At 33.0% G+C, this 14,848-nt stretch overlaps 1 protein-coding gene across 3 annotated transcripts; it reads right to left on the bottom strand.

Annotated features, from left to right (window-relative positions):
- Positions 1-8,090: 8,090 nt before the first annotated feature.
- LOC112030414 (uncharacterized) lies at positions 8,091-14,451 on the bottom strand. Of its 3 annotated transcripts, XM_065781289.1 has the most exons (10): positions 13,918-14,449; positions 12,874-12,971; positions 12,727-12,772; positions 12,085-12,167; positions 11,917-11,981; positions 11,680-11,741; positions 9,449-9,508; positions 9,199-9,231; positions 8,459-8,524; positions 8,091-8,366 (listed from the first exon to the last, which is right to left on the bottom strand). In XM_065781289.1, the coding sequence occupies exons 1-10, from the start codon at positions 14,311-14,313 to the stop codon at positions 8,319-8,321; spliced, it is 957 nt and encodes a 318-aa protein (XP_065637361.1). In that variant the 5' UTR covers positions 14,314-14,449; the 3' UTR covers positions 8,091-8,318. The 3 variants fall into 3 exon arrangements, with proteins under 3 accessions (XP_065637361.1, XP_065637362.1, XP_065637360.1); XM_065781290.1 differs by lacking the exon at positions 9,199-9,231 and having other exon boundaries at positions 13,918-14,450; XM_065781288.1 differs by lacking the exons at positions 8,091-8,366; positions 8,459-8,524 and adding an exon at positions 8,531-9,058 and having other exon boundaries at positions 13,918-14,451.
- Between the last annotated feature and the right edge of the window lie 397 nt (positions 14,452-14,848).

The following is a 14,848-nucleotide window of genomic DNA, read 5'->3' on the forward strand; positions in this document are numbered from 1 at the left end:
ACACCCTTCTTCAAAATTAATTAAAACAAAAGCCAATTTTTTCTACATCTCCCTCCCTCTCACATGCATGCCTCTCCCTAAATTCCAATTCTTATAAACCCTAAATCCCCAATTTGAAAATTGCTTATGCTCCACCACCGTGACAACATTTATTTATCTTCTTATCTCTCTCTCTCTCTCTCTCATGCACCACTGTTTTTTTATTCTAATACATGAGCATAAAACAAAAACAAAAAAAAAGATTGTTTTCGTTTTGGTATCATAGACTAAACTTCCACCATTACAAAACCCAAATTGTTAATAACTACCAACTACTAAAGGGGAAGATGTTTTTAATGTAAGCTGATTTTCTTCCTTTTCTTCTGACAGTTTCAACGTTGAATGATTTGATTATGTACTAGCTTATTAGTGATAATTGGATTGTGGATTGGAATTTTAAGACTCAATTGACCGTTGATATGAATGAACGTGTGGTTGGGATTGATTTGAGGTGTTCTTAAGGCAGTTGGGGGTTATGAAGGGTTTTGGTATAAGGGAATCAATGATGGCCATGATGAGGGGTAGTTTTGCCAGGGATTTTTTGTGAGAGGGCAGCTGAAGGTGTGGGTATGGATCTAAATTGGTTGATATTGTTGCCAACAATGGTGTCTTGGTTGTTGGTGTTGGGGAGGCTGTAGTTGATGGATCAATGTTTGCCATGATACAAAAACTATGTGTGTCCTGTCTTTATGCCTGAAATTTAACAAGCTTTTTTTTTTATTTTTTTATTTTTATTATTACCTACTTATCTTTTGTGAATTGTATTTCATGGATTAAGTTTTGTTATGGACACTTGGGTTTGAAAGGCAAAAGGAAGCATGTCTTTATGCCTGAGATTTAACATGATGTCTTCATGGAATTTGGTTTTAATTGATTTTGGAATGCACGTGAGAAGAGACAAAGAGATGTAGAAAAAATTGGCTTTTGTTTTAATTGATTTTGAACAAGGGTGTTTCAGTCTTTTAAGTTTGTTCCACCTAAGCAAGAAGCATGAGCATGTCACATACAACAAGATTCTGTTAAACATAACAGCAAAAGTAACAGCGGGGTGCAAAGTGTGATAACTATAATAGTTTAGGGAGCAAAGTGTGCACTCGGATAGTTTAGGGTGCAAAGTGTAATCTGGTGCATAGTTTACAGTGGTAAAGTGTAATTTCTCCAATCTATTGAGAGCATTGTATAAATTGAGAGTATTATGTAAATGAGGAATCTTTGGTTCAAGCTATTTGTGCTAATGTGAATACAATCTCTGCTTCTAAGTCTTGCGAAATGTTAAGGAGGCTGGTATCAAAAAATAAAAATAAAAAATGCTAAGGAGGCATGCAGAAAATTTCAATAGCAACATCATTATATTGTGACTAATTTATACCACTTTTTTCATTGAACAAAAAAAGAATGATGAAATGCATATTACAATGTCCACATATTACATGAGTACAAAACTAGTATATATAAAAGCAAATACATTATTTGTGATGGTCTAAGCTTTTGTTAAGTGGCACCTCCCTCTGAAATAGGGAAAAAAAAAACTTAGATAGTCCTAGAGCACTGCTCCAGGCTCTCATAAAGGGAATGGGCCCCACATATGGGACCCGGAAAATTTTTACAATGTAATTGAGCAAAGGAGTTTATTATTAGGGGGTGGTGTAAGGTCATCTAGGTTTGATGGGAGGGAGAGAAACAGAGAGGAGAGGGATAAGCTAAACTAAATTCACGAATCTCAAGTTTTGTGCTTTTAAATGACATAGCAAATCCGTATACTGCCCAATTTGTTTACCTGTCCAGGGTACATCTCTTTAAGCAACTAGTCTTTAAGAATTAACTTCGAATTGCAGTCAGCTATAACTCTTTCCTCTTCCTCTTTCCCCAAATTACACTTAAAATACATACATTCCTCTTTAAGTCCAACTACTCACATCTTTATAAGTCTAACTACGTCTAAGCAACTAATTTTTAAGAACCAACTTCGAATTGTAGATGGCCATAACTCTCTCCTGATCCTCTTTCCCCATAATTACACTTAAAAACACATACGTTTTCTTCTTCCCTTTTAAGTATAACTACTCACATATTTATAAGTCTAACTACATCCAAGCAACCAGTCTTTAAGCAACTAGTCTTTAATAAATGTTTGTTCTTCTAAAAAAAAACGTTTGTTGTTGTTGTTGTTTTTTTTTTTTTTGGTTATAAAAAAAAAAAGTTTCCTTTTTTCGATAAAAAAAAAGGTTTTCTTTTTTCTTTCTACTCATATGACATTTTTTTTCATTTTACTTTTTATGGGATTTATGAGATATCAACAAACAAATTGATTAGAAATCTTAATTCCAATAGGATTTGAATTCTATATGAAATGAAACTCTACCTATATATTAATATATATATATATACACATATCATTTTTGAAGTGAAGTTTATTCCAATATGTAAATGCCTAAATCCCATGACAGGTATGCATTCTTTCTTCATTATTAATTTTTCATTTTGTTTAAGCTATTTTTCTTTAACTTCAAAAAAACCTAATTCATAATATTAAACTCTTGTACTCATTTATTCTCTTCTACGATAATTGGTTCAAATTTTAGTTACATACTCACACTTTCATTTCTCAAAGTGATAGAGAAAACAAACAGGTTTATTCTTTGTTCTTTTTCTATATTTATATCTTAATTTATAATTTGTGTTAATTTTTTAATTTTAAATTATGAATAATTTTGATTATATTCTTTTTTTTTCAATTTAAATTGTTGTTTATAGGTTTTTGGTTGTTTTATTTTCTTCAAAAAAAAAAAAAAAAGGAAAACAAGAAAATAAAAAAAGAACTAAATTTGCAAGTTCAAAATATTTGCCTCGTCCGTCCTTAATTAAGGACGGACGAGCCTTGGCTCAAGTTCAGAATGTTTGCCTCGTCCGTCATCTGGGACGGACGAGGACTCGTCTGTCCTTGATTTATGACAGACGAGGTTTGATGAGGACAGACGGCTTTTTTGTTGCACCCTTCCTCCATTCCTTTTCCAAGGACGAACCATATGGACGATTTTGGAGGTTACATTTTATAACATCATATATATATATATATATCCTTTTTGAAGTGAAGTTTATTCCAATATGTAAATGCCTAAATCCCATGACAGGTGTGCATTCTTTCTTCATTATTAATTTTTCATTTTGTTTAAACTATTTTTCTTTAACTTCAAAAAAACCTAATTCATAATATTAAACTCTTGTACTCATTTATTCTCTTCTACAATAATTGGTTCAGATTTTAGTTACATACTCACACTTTCATTTCTCAAAGTGATAGAGAAAACAAACAGGTTTATTCTTTGTTCTTTTTTCTATATTTATATCTTAATTTATAATTTGTGTTAATTTTTTAATTTTAAATTATGAATAATTTTGATTATATTCTTTATTTTGAATTTAAATTGTTGTTTATAGGTTTTTGGTTGTTTTATTTTCTTCAAAAAAGAAAAAAGAAAAAAAAAAGAAAACAAGAAAATAAAAGAGGTTATATAAATTTGGTAACAAAGCAAAATAGATAAGCCTAATAAACATTTACTAATAATAGTTTTATCAGTAAATTTTTATTAATGTGATTTAAAAAAAAAAAATTGAATAGGGAGTTAATTTATTAACATGATTTAAACTCTACTAAAACTTTTTTAAGGGATTGGTTTTAAAAAAATTTTTAAGTAATTTTCTAATTATTAACTACTATGCGCTAGCTTCTAACTACCAAAACCCACAATTTAAATACTAATCCGTATGAGATACCACTTCCAAAGATTAATATCTTAGCTATTATATATTATACGCTGCCTTTTTTTTCTTTCCTTCAAAAGAAGCGTTTCTCTCTCTTCCTGCAAAACAAAGAGATTATAATAAGAATTAGCTAGACAAGGGTAAGACTACACCACCTAAGACTACACCACCTCTTCTCTACAATAAATGTTAAATTCAAATAATTTTTTATGCACATACACACACATGTAGCATGCAACGCATAGGACTTAAAATTTAAATTTAAACTTAAACTTGGTAGGGTGAAACTCACTCAAGTTTCAGTGTCTTCTTCCTTGTTTTGAAGGACAAAAATTAAATTCTCATGTGAGTCTCTCTCTACTTCAAATTTTTAAATGTTTAGTAATTTAGATTATTCTTAATTATTGAATTGAAATTTCTACTTAAACATGATTTCAATTATTGTTTTGGATAGTTTCTAACTATTAAATTCAAGGGTTTTCCATTTAAATATATGTGATTAATTAAGCCTTAAAGTTCAATGTATTATTGAAAATCATTTTATATATATTTTTTAGGTATCTCTACCATCTTCCATTCAATTATATATATATATATATATACATATATGCATTTTATGATACCTTAATCTCACACAACGTGCATTCATTATGTAACTTAAAAGTAAAATATTCATTTATATTAAGTAAATTAATAAAAAAATTATATACATATGAATTTTAATTAAGCCGTACATCACAAGCATAATGCTAATATTAGTAGAAAAGAAGGAATAGTCCAAGGCTATACTTGTAAGTTGCAACAGCCCACCAAGACCGTGAATAATTCACCACTACCAACAAAAGTTAATTTATTACAACGCCACCTTCAAGTGGAAGGAATGTGTAGGAGACAGAGATTTACTTTGATCCAGAGACTTATATTAGGCCTATTAAGATAATAATATGTGATTTAAAGTGAACATGTGTTAAAAAAAAATTTTGTATAAATAAATAAAAACAGACACATTCATCAAATTCAACACTCACATCATGTGAACTCTCTATTGAAGTATTTTTTTTTTAAGGACTATTTTTATTAGAAATATTGAATATATGATCAACGAATATTCATTGCCCATTTTCTTTTATGCTATTCATATGTTGAATAATGTCATTTAGTAATACCCACATTAATTTACATTATTAGCTTTATTGAATATATATTACAATTCATTACCAACTTAATAACAATTTACTATTGATAAACGGTAAACAAATTTTGATTGCAATTGAATTATGGAACAATAATTGTGTAGTAGTCTCTTGTTGAACTTGTTCTTCATCAAGTACAATGGAATCCGTTGAAGTAGCATCTTGTGTTGACATTACTTTACTTCTTTGTTTAGCACACACTGTCGATGGTTCAACATTATTGAAAACTTTATCATCAAGGCTGGTCACCTCTTAAGTTGCCTCAACAAAGTCACGTCGGGTACTCATTTGAATGAGGGTTACAAAAATATGTTGGAGGGCCTTTGCTATGAACATAAATTTTGAAAATTACCACAAGAAAACCCGGGTAGTGCATTGTGAAAATACCGTGGGAAATATACAATGCAAAAGCCTTCTTTCATTCTTTCCCAAGTAATTCGAGACCAGTGACCTCTAAAGTAAAGGCTCTTAAAAATGATTTTATTACTCCAAGCTGTCCAAAGCTCTATTAGTAACTCTCGTTTTGGCATACCTATTACCTAACCTTTATTGAATGAGTCTTCAACGAATTTTGAAGAGTTGCCACCACGCGTTGATGTCACCAACTTTTAGGTGGTCTCAATTAATATGACCGCCGAAAAAACCAATCCTTTGCAGTTGATGACTCATATTTCTCGAGGTTGACGACAGGTTTCAAGACCCTAGACCCAACGTGCTTAGGTCAAGGGGTGGGTTAACCTCAAACCTAACCCCAACTGACTCATAGCCCTAATCAAAGTTTATAAATCTAGCATCAAATTAGATGAGAAAGTATTGGAATTGATGTGTGTCAGATGTTGCTCTGAAAGTATTTTATTAATTTTAGTTACTAGGATAAATGAGAAGAATATATTAAAATTTAGATCATGATAGTATGTAATATATTCTTTTGGTTTTCAAATTGTAGTATGTTGACGTGCTCGGAAAATTATATTAGATTATTTTGTCTTCTTTTAATATTATCATTATTTAATATATTGATAGGCAAATTGCAAATTACACCCTTAAAGTTTAAAGGTGTTTGAATTTTATACCTTGAAGTTTCAGAATTTGAATTTTATTCCCTGAAATTTGGGGTTATTTAGATTTTACATCATGATATTTCAAAATTTGAATTTTACGCCATAAATTTTAAGGGTGTTTGAATTTTACTCTCCAAAGTTTGGGAGTATTTAGATTTTACATCCTGAAATTTCAGAATATGGGAGTGTAAAATCTAAACACCCTCAAATTTTAGGGGGTAAAATCTAAATTCTGAAACGTTATGGTATAAAATCCAAATACTTCCAAACTTCAGGAGATAAAATCTAAATTTTGAAATTTTAAAGTATAAAATTCAAACTCTCCCAAACTTTAAGGATGTAATTTGTAATTTACCCTAAATTCATTTACCTGGATTTGAAAATTGAATAAGGTGATTGAAAAATTATAAGGGTATGGGACTCAATATATAAACAAATAAGGTAAGTTGACATTTATAAGTTAAAACTATATTTTAAAAACCTTTAACGTTAGTATTGAAATTTTTTTTATTTTTTATTTTTTATTTTATTGTTAGTGTTATAATCTATTGAGAGCATTGTATAAATTGAGAGTATTATATAAATGAGGAGTCTTTGTTTCAAGCTATTTGTGCTAATTTAAACATCATCTCTGCTTCTAAGTCTTACGAAATGCTATCTAATGAGGACGCATGTAGAAAATTTCAATAGCAACATTGTTATATTATACAAAAAAGAAAAAAAAAAAAAAAAGAATGAAGAAGTGCATATTACAAGTACAAAGCTAGTATATATAAAAGCAAATACATCATTTTGTGATGGTCTAAGTTTTTGTCACTATGAGGACGCATGTAGAAAATTTCAATAGCAACATTGTTATATTATACAAAAAAGAAAAAAAAAAAAAAAAAAAGAAGAATGAAGAAGTGCATATTACAAGTACAAAGCTAGTATATATAAAAGCAAATACATCATTTTGTGATGGTCTAAGTTTTTGTCAAGTGACGCCTCCCTTTAAAATAAATTCTCTACAATCTTCCAAGTCTCTCATTAATTAGCTTTTGCCAAGTAGCACCCCCCCTTTGAAATAGTTTCTCTACAATCTTCCAACTCTCATTAATAGCCATAACATAAGTTTACACCACATCTCTCTTTTCTTCGTATGGGTATCTATGGGTCGGTCCAAGTCAGATTTGTGCTTAACCTGAACTGGACCTGATCTTTTCTAGTGGAAAATAATGAAACTCATCCTCAACTCGAAAGGGAAAAAGTTGGACTTTAACGCCCAATAGAAAGATGACGTGTCCTTGTTATGTGCAATGCAAATGACTTACTTATCATGTACAATGCATATGACTTACTTGTCATCTTCCTATTAGGACTTGAAGCCTAAGACCCCAAACAAGTTTGAAACCAAACTTTGTTATTAGAACTCAATTCCCTATCTCTTATATGCGTTTGTTTTCAAAAAAAGAAAAATAAAAGCCGCACAAAAGAATGTGGAGCGATAAACACACACCTGTTCATGTGATGCCTACTAAATGACACATCCACCGAGAATGAATGTGTCCAACCAAGATATATTATGACTTGCACTAATAATTTAACTTGCATCCTAACACCTCCAATTATAACGTGTCCATGTAAAGAGTATATCAACCTGGCAGAGGAATAGTCTGCTACTAGGAACAACACAAGTAAAGTGAACTTTGAGAATGCTTATCTTACTTTATCTGCACTCCTCGACTAGATTTTCTTGCCTCATACATGCTTCCATTTTGAGGACATTCTAGCCAAATAAAAGGGAGGGGGGAGTGGGGGTACCCAAAAATTTGTCCCTTGTGAAAATTTAAATCTGACTTTTTAATTATGTCATTTTAAACCCAACTTTATAAGTCATGACAACATCGCTAATGAAACTACTTCTCTAAAAGGAGGAAATTTTCATTATCTTGCATTCAAATAGCACTATTTTGTCATAGGCAATTTCTCTTTTTCTCCACATTAAAAACTCTTAAGAGATGGTAAAGCAGAGTAGGAAAAAAATGACAATATGGACCAACAAACCTACAATCGTGCATTGCTCAACACATTGAACATACAGGCTAAATTTGTAATACATACACAAAAAGGGGAACAATAATCCTTATAAACACCCTCCCTCCCCACCTAAAAAAAAACCATGCACTTGGTGAAGTGCCTTCCAAATTGAACTCTTGCGTCCTCCTACAATGATGCAAAACAAGCCAATTTGACAAAACTGCTGACATAAGCTAACATCTAGTTAGCTTTCCCCTAACTTTAATGATTCAAGAAGAGCCGCCTCTTCCTCCTGCACATATGATAAAACAAACCAAAGCAACCATTTAGCTGTAGATAACCACCAATGCAATAAAAGTTTGGGCATAAGGCAGTGACATATACCACCAATGCATTAAATTCAGTCTCCTCGTCAATTGCGCTTATAATAGAAGGGTCCTCAAGTAGATCCTGTTTCAAAGAATATAACCAGTGTAAACACAAGTCCTCATGTAGATCATGTGCACACACATTATGCAGTCTACTGATTCCAAAACTCAAATCTGTGAACTCAGAATACCCAACACCCTTCCCTTTTTTGGATAGTAAACTGCAATGACAAGAATATTTCACAAATCACACACATCATTCCACACACTATCAAGGTATAGTCTCAAACGTTTATAGATGAACTGATCACTTATTAGTTATTACTAGGCTTGGCCGGTGGACAAATCCCAACATTTTAGCCTGATGCCTACCAAGTAAAAAATTGCATCATATTAACATCTCATGGCCCAGCAAATATCTGGATTGACTATGTAGAGTTGCATGTCCACAAGTCAGAGAAGTTCAAAAATCCTGTTTTTAGGCAACCTTTCCCAGGTTTTCACAAATTATTTCCATTTGAATTGGAGTAATTCCCTCAATGGTTTCACAGCATAAACCATACTGCAAAATGTGTGTGCCTGTGGCCAGACTGGTTAGATGACACACTGTTATAATCTTTATGAAAGAGAAAAGTTAAACTCAAATGGGAAAATGCTTATGCAACAAATAGAATAAGATAGTAGAAAGGGTAACGGTCTCTTGCAAAATGAGATTTCTTATGATTAGCAAAAGAAGAAAAGAATGAGATTGCTTACATCGTCTGCAATTTGCAATACTCCAGTGTGATTCTGCAAAAATACAATACAACCTATTTTAAGTTCTGCCTCCAGCTCATGCACCAGCTACTCCTAGTTCTTAAGCCAGAACTATAGATCTTTGGGAAGTCAACAATTTTGGATAGTAAATTGCCATAGGTTTGGTTTCCTTCTTCTTCTTAGGTTTTTTTTTATTTTATTTTTTATTTTTTAAAGGAAAGGAAGAGTAGATGTCAAAATCAAGAAGTACCTTAACAACAACAAAAAGAAGGGGATCAGATGGTGTGTAAATCATGTACTGTGAACCATCCTGTAAGAAAAGGCAATAAGTTAAAGAAAAGCAGTGAATCAATAACCACTTAAGGTCGTTAGTATATATCATCAGTCATTGCATACATGTGTATATGGCGGTAAAAACTTTTCTTGTCTGAAATGTTGTCAAACCTTAAAATGACAAGAAAATGCTACAAAACTACCACATAAATGACCACCAATAAGCCTCTCCCAAAAAAAAAAAAAAAAAACTGCAAAATTGAGAGTTTTGTGCCCTAGGTACGACCTTTAGATTGAATAAGGATGTGAAAGGATCAACTTTAAAGACAGATAGTGTTGAAATTTGAAGAATACTGACTGCAAGAATTTTCTGGAAGTAGCAACTATTAGGATTTAAAGGCTGGGGTTTAAAGACTACTTGACTAAAGGATAGAAAAAAATTGGGGGTTTTAGGATTTTAAAGAATTTTTTTAAAGCTTTTAAGGTGAGAGAGACCCCAAAATTTGGGGACTGAGACTTTGTTGTTGTTGTTGTTGGTCTAAGGGAAGAGAGAAGGGGAAATTCAAACTAATGACCTCCACTTTATGAGTTGTGATCCCCAACCAATTGTGCTACCTCTTAAAGTTGGTTTAGGGTTTTGAAGTAGTAAAGACTAAAGAGTGGGTTATGTATTTGGGATTAAAAGGTGGCAAGAAAGATAAATATTTAAAGTTGTGAGAAGTGCAATAAATAGCTATGCCCCTTGACATTGCTGAAACTAGGGAAGAGAGAAAAGTCAGCATTCCAACACCATAACCAAAGCCCTCACATTTTACTTCTCTCATTGGAGCCTAAGCACTTTTTTCTTGAGTAAACTCTCATCCTTGAGACTGCTAAAAAACACAACATCAAGCTTGCCCATATATTTTGTCACAGTTCACTTTACCAGTATCTATAGCTAACATGTTGGAAAAATTGCGGCAAGACTTACTGTGGGGAGTATGGGCGAGGAAACGAAGATACATCTAGTAGATTGGAGGAAGATGACATTACCATTGAAGGTGGGTGTTCTAGGCATTAGAAAGTGAAGTACGTTCAGTTATGTGTTGTTGGAAAAATAATTATGGCACTCCACTCAGGAGAAAGATTACTTGTAGAGATAACTAGTGACAGTCAAATATGAGAGCAAAAGTGAGTTGGACTTCAAGAGTTGTCAAAACTACACATGGGGTGGAACCCTGGAAGCGTGGAAAGGAATTGGAGCTGGATGGGAGTCTTGTTATAATTGTGTCAGATTTGAAAGTGGGGATAGAAAGAGAGTGAGCTTTCAACATGATGTTTGGTGTGCAGATTCTGTACCCAATTTGCTATTTCCTGAGCTCTTCTATATTGTAAACAACAGACATGCTAGGACGAGTGACTATATGGAGGCCAGGAGGGGGGTAGTGCATTGGAACCCTGTACTTGTGAGGCAGATACAAGATTGAGAACAGGAGTCTGTCAATGAATAGTTTAATTTTTTGTAGTTGGTATGAATTCAGGTTGAGATGGAAGAGAAAGTGTGCTATAAGAAGAATAGGAATGGAGACTTCTATGTTACTATGAAGCTTTGAGAGGGACTGTCACTTTGGATTTTCCTTGGAGGCCATATTGAACGTGAAGGCTCTGATCAAAGTTACATTTTTATGTATGGACAGAAGCTTTGAGGGGAAGATATTGACAATAGGCAGGTTTATTAAGCAGGAGATGTCTATGGCAGATTGATATTTTGGCATTAGATGGGTTACACCTAAATCCGAGCATATGATGCTGCAAAGCTGGAGAAGAAAACCTAGCTCCTTCAGAAACAAAGATGGAATTTAGTCCCCCCCATGTCTGATGTGGATTTTGTGGAAGGAAAGCAATAGAAGAACTTTCAGGGCAGGAATTGTCAATTATGAGGGCTAACTCTATTTCATTGGCTATTAGTAGATGAGGGTAGACCTAGCAACATTGTAGATTTCATAAATATACAGAACCATACGAAAGAATGTTATAATCTGTTATTTTGATGTTAATTCTTCTTATTACTTTTTTTTTTTTTTTAAAGCAACAAGCACAGCACATTCGTAAGCCAGTTTTCTGTAACTTTATATTTTTCAAATATAAATTAAAAAAGATACATGTTTGCCTACAATTCTTACAAAATTTAAGAAGCAATGTTTAAAGAATAGATGGCAATCACATTACCAGATGGAAGAATGTGATTTCTACACCTTCTGTAGGCAACCCATCTACATCTTGACCGTCATCTGCAAAATAGTAAGAATCAAATGTTAAAAACCAATCAAACATTCAAAGACCTGAACTTTGTTATTCACATCTCATTATCTCATACTGAGAGATGGGAGGAAAGGGTGGGGGGCAATTGTGTAAATAAAAGTGCTTCACGGAGCATGAATTAATTAAAAAAAGAGAAGACTCTGCCTGTGCGGAAATCAAATATGTCATCTTCTGAGTAGCAAAACCCTCCCCGTGCTGTATAACAAAATCTGATGGAGAAACAGAATGAAAAAACAAATAACATCAAGATATATGGAAAAGCAGATAAAATGAACGTTAAAAATCCAAATAAGCAGATCTACACCATCATACCCACTATGTACAAGATGCATATTTATCTTGGAAAGAGCATAAGCAGCAGATGGGAGAATGACTTCAACTTCTTCATCGTTCACCTAAAATTGTAGAATATGTTGATCATAAGAATGTATAGAGTGAAGCATGAAAGCAAAAGAAAGAAAGTGTTCAGTAAAACATTGATTAATAAACCTCAAATGCAAAATACTAATAAAAACCTTTTTTTTTTTTTTGGGGGGGAGGGGGGGGGGTGGGGGGTGGACATAGAGCCAATGACACAGAAAGGAAAAGTGGACATATTCTATTACCAAAAGAATTGCAAAATTTCCATGCTTACCACATCATACAACATTACCACCTATATCTCTTCTTTTCACTAATTCTCGATGAGTTTGAAATTTTATTAAAATTTTAATCTTTAAGAAGATATTCTTCTGAATCCTTTTAGGGAATTTTTATTTTTTTAGAAATTTTAGGGCATATTCAGTTGTTGAGAATTTCCAACATCTGAGGGTTATTGATTATATAAAGCTTGTCTATATCTAAATTTAAGCTATGTTAGATGTTCAACTGTCAAAACTCAAAAGATAAATTTTCAGATCAAGCATGGATAAATCAAAACTAAATTAAAAATTTAAGCTGGAAGATTAAACATACAGCTGACCACCCATCAATGTTTGTGCTCTTCAATATCTGTACAGGCCTGCAGCAATTATGTATCTATTAAATATAATAAAAGAAAAAAGTATACAACTTTGAATTCATTTATGGATATACTACAAACATAGGAGGAACATTTCTTACGTGTCAACTGGGCAAAGCAGCATGCATTCATCTCCTTGAGAACTTCTGAACACTCTCCTTATAACACACTCTAATGGAAGATTATTCATAGGATCAACCTGATCATGAATTCTTTAGAAATTTTGAGTTTATGAATCCGAAGACTCGCGAAAAGCATAATACACCCAAAGTTAAATTTATAAACCAGAGCCCCCGCCCTGCATGTATTCACTCCTTAGAACCAATTTTGTAAGATGTAACGTTTTCTTTATTAGTAAATACTCATGCAATTGGCGGACCTTGAATGCATGACCTCACCCTTCACTTTTTTCTTTCAAGGGGAAAAGTGCTAGCTAATAATAATATTTAGATAATTAGATTAAATAGCATTTTCTAGTGTTCCTAACAGAGAAGTCCAAGGTTCGAATCCCCGCTTCTTAAAATGTAAAAAAATGGGGGGGTGTTGGGGGGGGGGGGGGGGGGGAGAACTTAGGTATGAATTATGTGTTCGAAGTCCAGTTTCAAGTCCCCATTCTTAAAATGTATACTAAAAGGGGAGCGAAACTTAAGTACAAATTATGTGTTTGATTTCCAAGATTCGAGTCCCCATTCATAAAATGTAAAAAAAAAAAGGGGGGGGGGGGAACATAGGCAAGAATTATTTGTTCAAAGTCCAAGGTTTGAATCCTCCTCCTTAAAATATAATTTGTGTTTGAATTTAATTGAGGCACCTAATGCAAATCAATTAAGAAATTGTACACAAGTTTTGTTCTTAAACAAAAAAAAAAAAAAAGAGAAAAAAAAAAAAAAAAAAAAAAAAAGGAAGATTGCCATTTGAGCTAGATTTCATTTGCAAGTAACTTCATATTTTACAACCACCATTACTCATTTCCTATAATGAAACAATAAGAGCATTGGAAACACACACACACAAATTTTGTTCCATTTTCACTCAACCCAACTTCCATTGATGCCAAAAAAAAAAAGCCATTCATCCTTTTTATACTAACCAATAAACAAAAACCCAATTGAAAATGGTGGGAAAGCAAGAAGTTAGTAGCTTACAATGGTGGTAATTCTCTTTGAAGGAGGTGAAGCCATGACAAGTCTTCCATGATCGTCCACCACAAACCCAGCTGGCGGTTTCGGCAGCGGAGCATCACTTAACCCCAAATCCCCTCCACCATTATCATCATCATCATTCACAACCTCAACATTGGAGAAATCCAAACCCTTGTTGTTACTCTTTTTCTTCTTCTTGGTCTTCGCCTTCGTCTTGGTCTTGCTGTTTGGTCCCGTTTGGGGCTTGGGGGCGGCGTTGCAGGGAGTGAGACTGAGACGGAGAGTTTGGAGACTTGGGATTTGGAGAGCGAATTGAGGGAAAGGGAAGAATGAGAGATTTGAAGAGCGTGGTGATGGAGATGGTGTGGTGAAGATTGAAGAAGAGGAAGAACAGTACATGGTTTGGTTTGGTTTGGTTTGAGCTTCAGCTTAGTTGCTTTGCAGTGTGTGTTTTGTGGGGTTGGAATCTGACGAGAGAGTGAGAATCTGAATGAATCTATAAAGCTGTGTTTGGGGTTTGGCGGCACAAAGAACATATATATATATATATATATGCCTGCAAATTTGGATAGACACTGCAAAGTGCAGAGGATTAGGCCCCGTTTGGCTTGCCATTTTAAACAATATTTTTTAGTTTTTAAACAGCATTTCACGCATTTCAACATATTTTTTTACCCACACGTATTTCGAAAAACAATAAACAACAATTTTCAAACTACTCTACCTAACACCCCCTTAGATTTTTATTTTTGTTTTTTATGCTTAAAGATTCTCTTCTTCTATATTTAATTTTAGGAAAATTAGATGATTATAATTTTTGTCACAATTTTTACTGCAATTTGTTCACTTAGGAAGTTGTAAACAGTGAAATAAAAATGATAGGTTCACAACTCCATTACCCACAACTCACCACGTTAATAAATTGTAACAAAAA

Source organism: Quercus suber, unplaced genomic scaffold, assembly GCF_002906115.3.
Source record: "Quercus suber isolate HL8 unplaced genomic scaffold, Cork oak 2.0 scaffold_262, whole genome shotgun sequence".
Classification (NCBI taxonomy): domain Eukaryota; kingdom Viridiplantae; phylum Streptophyta; class Magnoliopsida; order Fagales; family Fagaceae; genus Quercus; species Quercus suber.

Coding starts and splice junctions, on each gene's coding strand:
- LOC112030414 (XM_065781288.1), bottom strand. CDS start 14,313: ATGTACTGTTCTTCCTCTTCTTCAATCTTCACCACACCATCTCCATCA. Junction 11,982..12,084: donor ATGCATCTTGTACATAGTGG/GTATGATGGTGT, acceptor TTTCTCCATCAG/ATTTTGTTATACAGCACGGG. Junction 11,742..11,916: donor CATATTTGATTTCCGCACAG/GCAGAGTCTTCT, acceptor ACTATTTTGCAG/ATGACGGTCAAGATGTAGAT.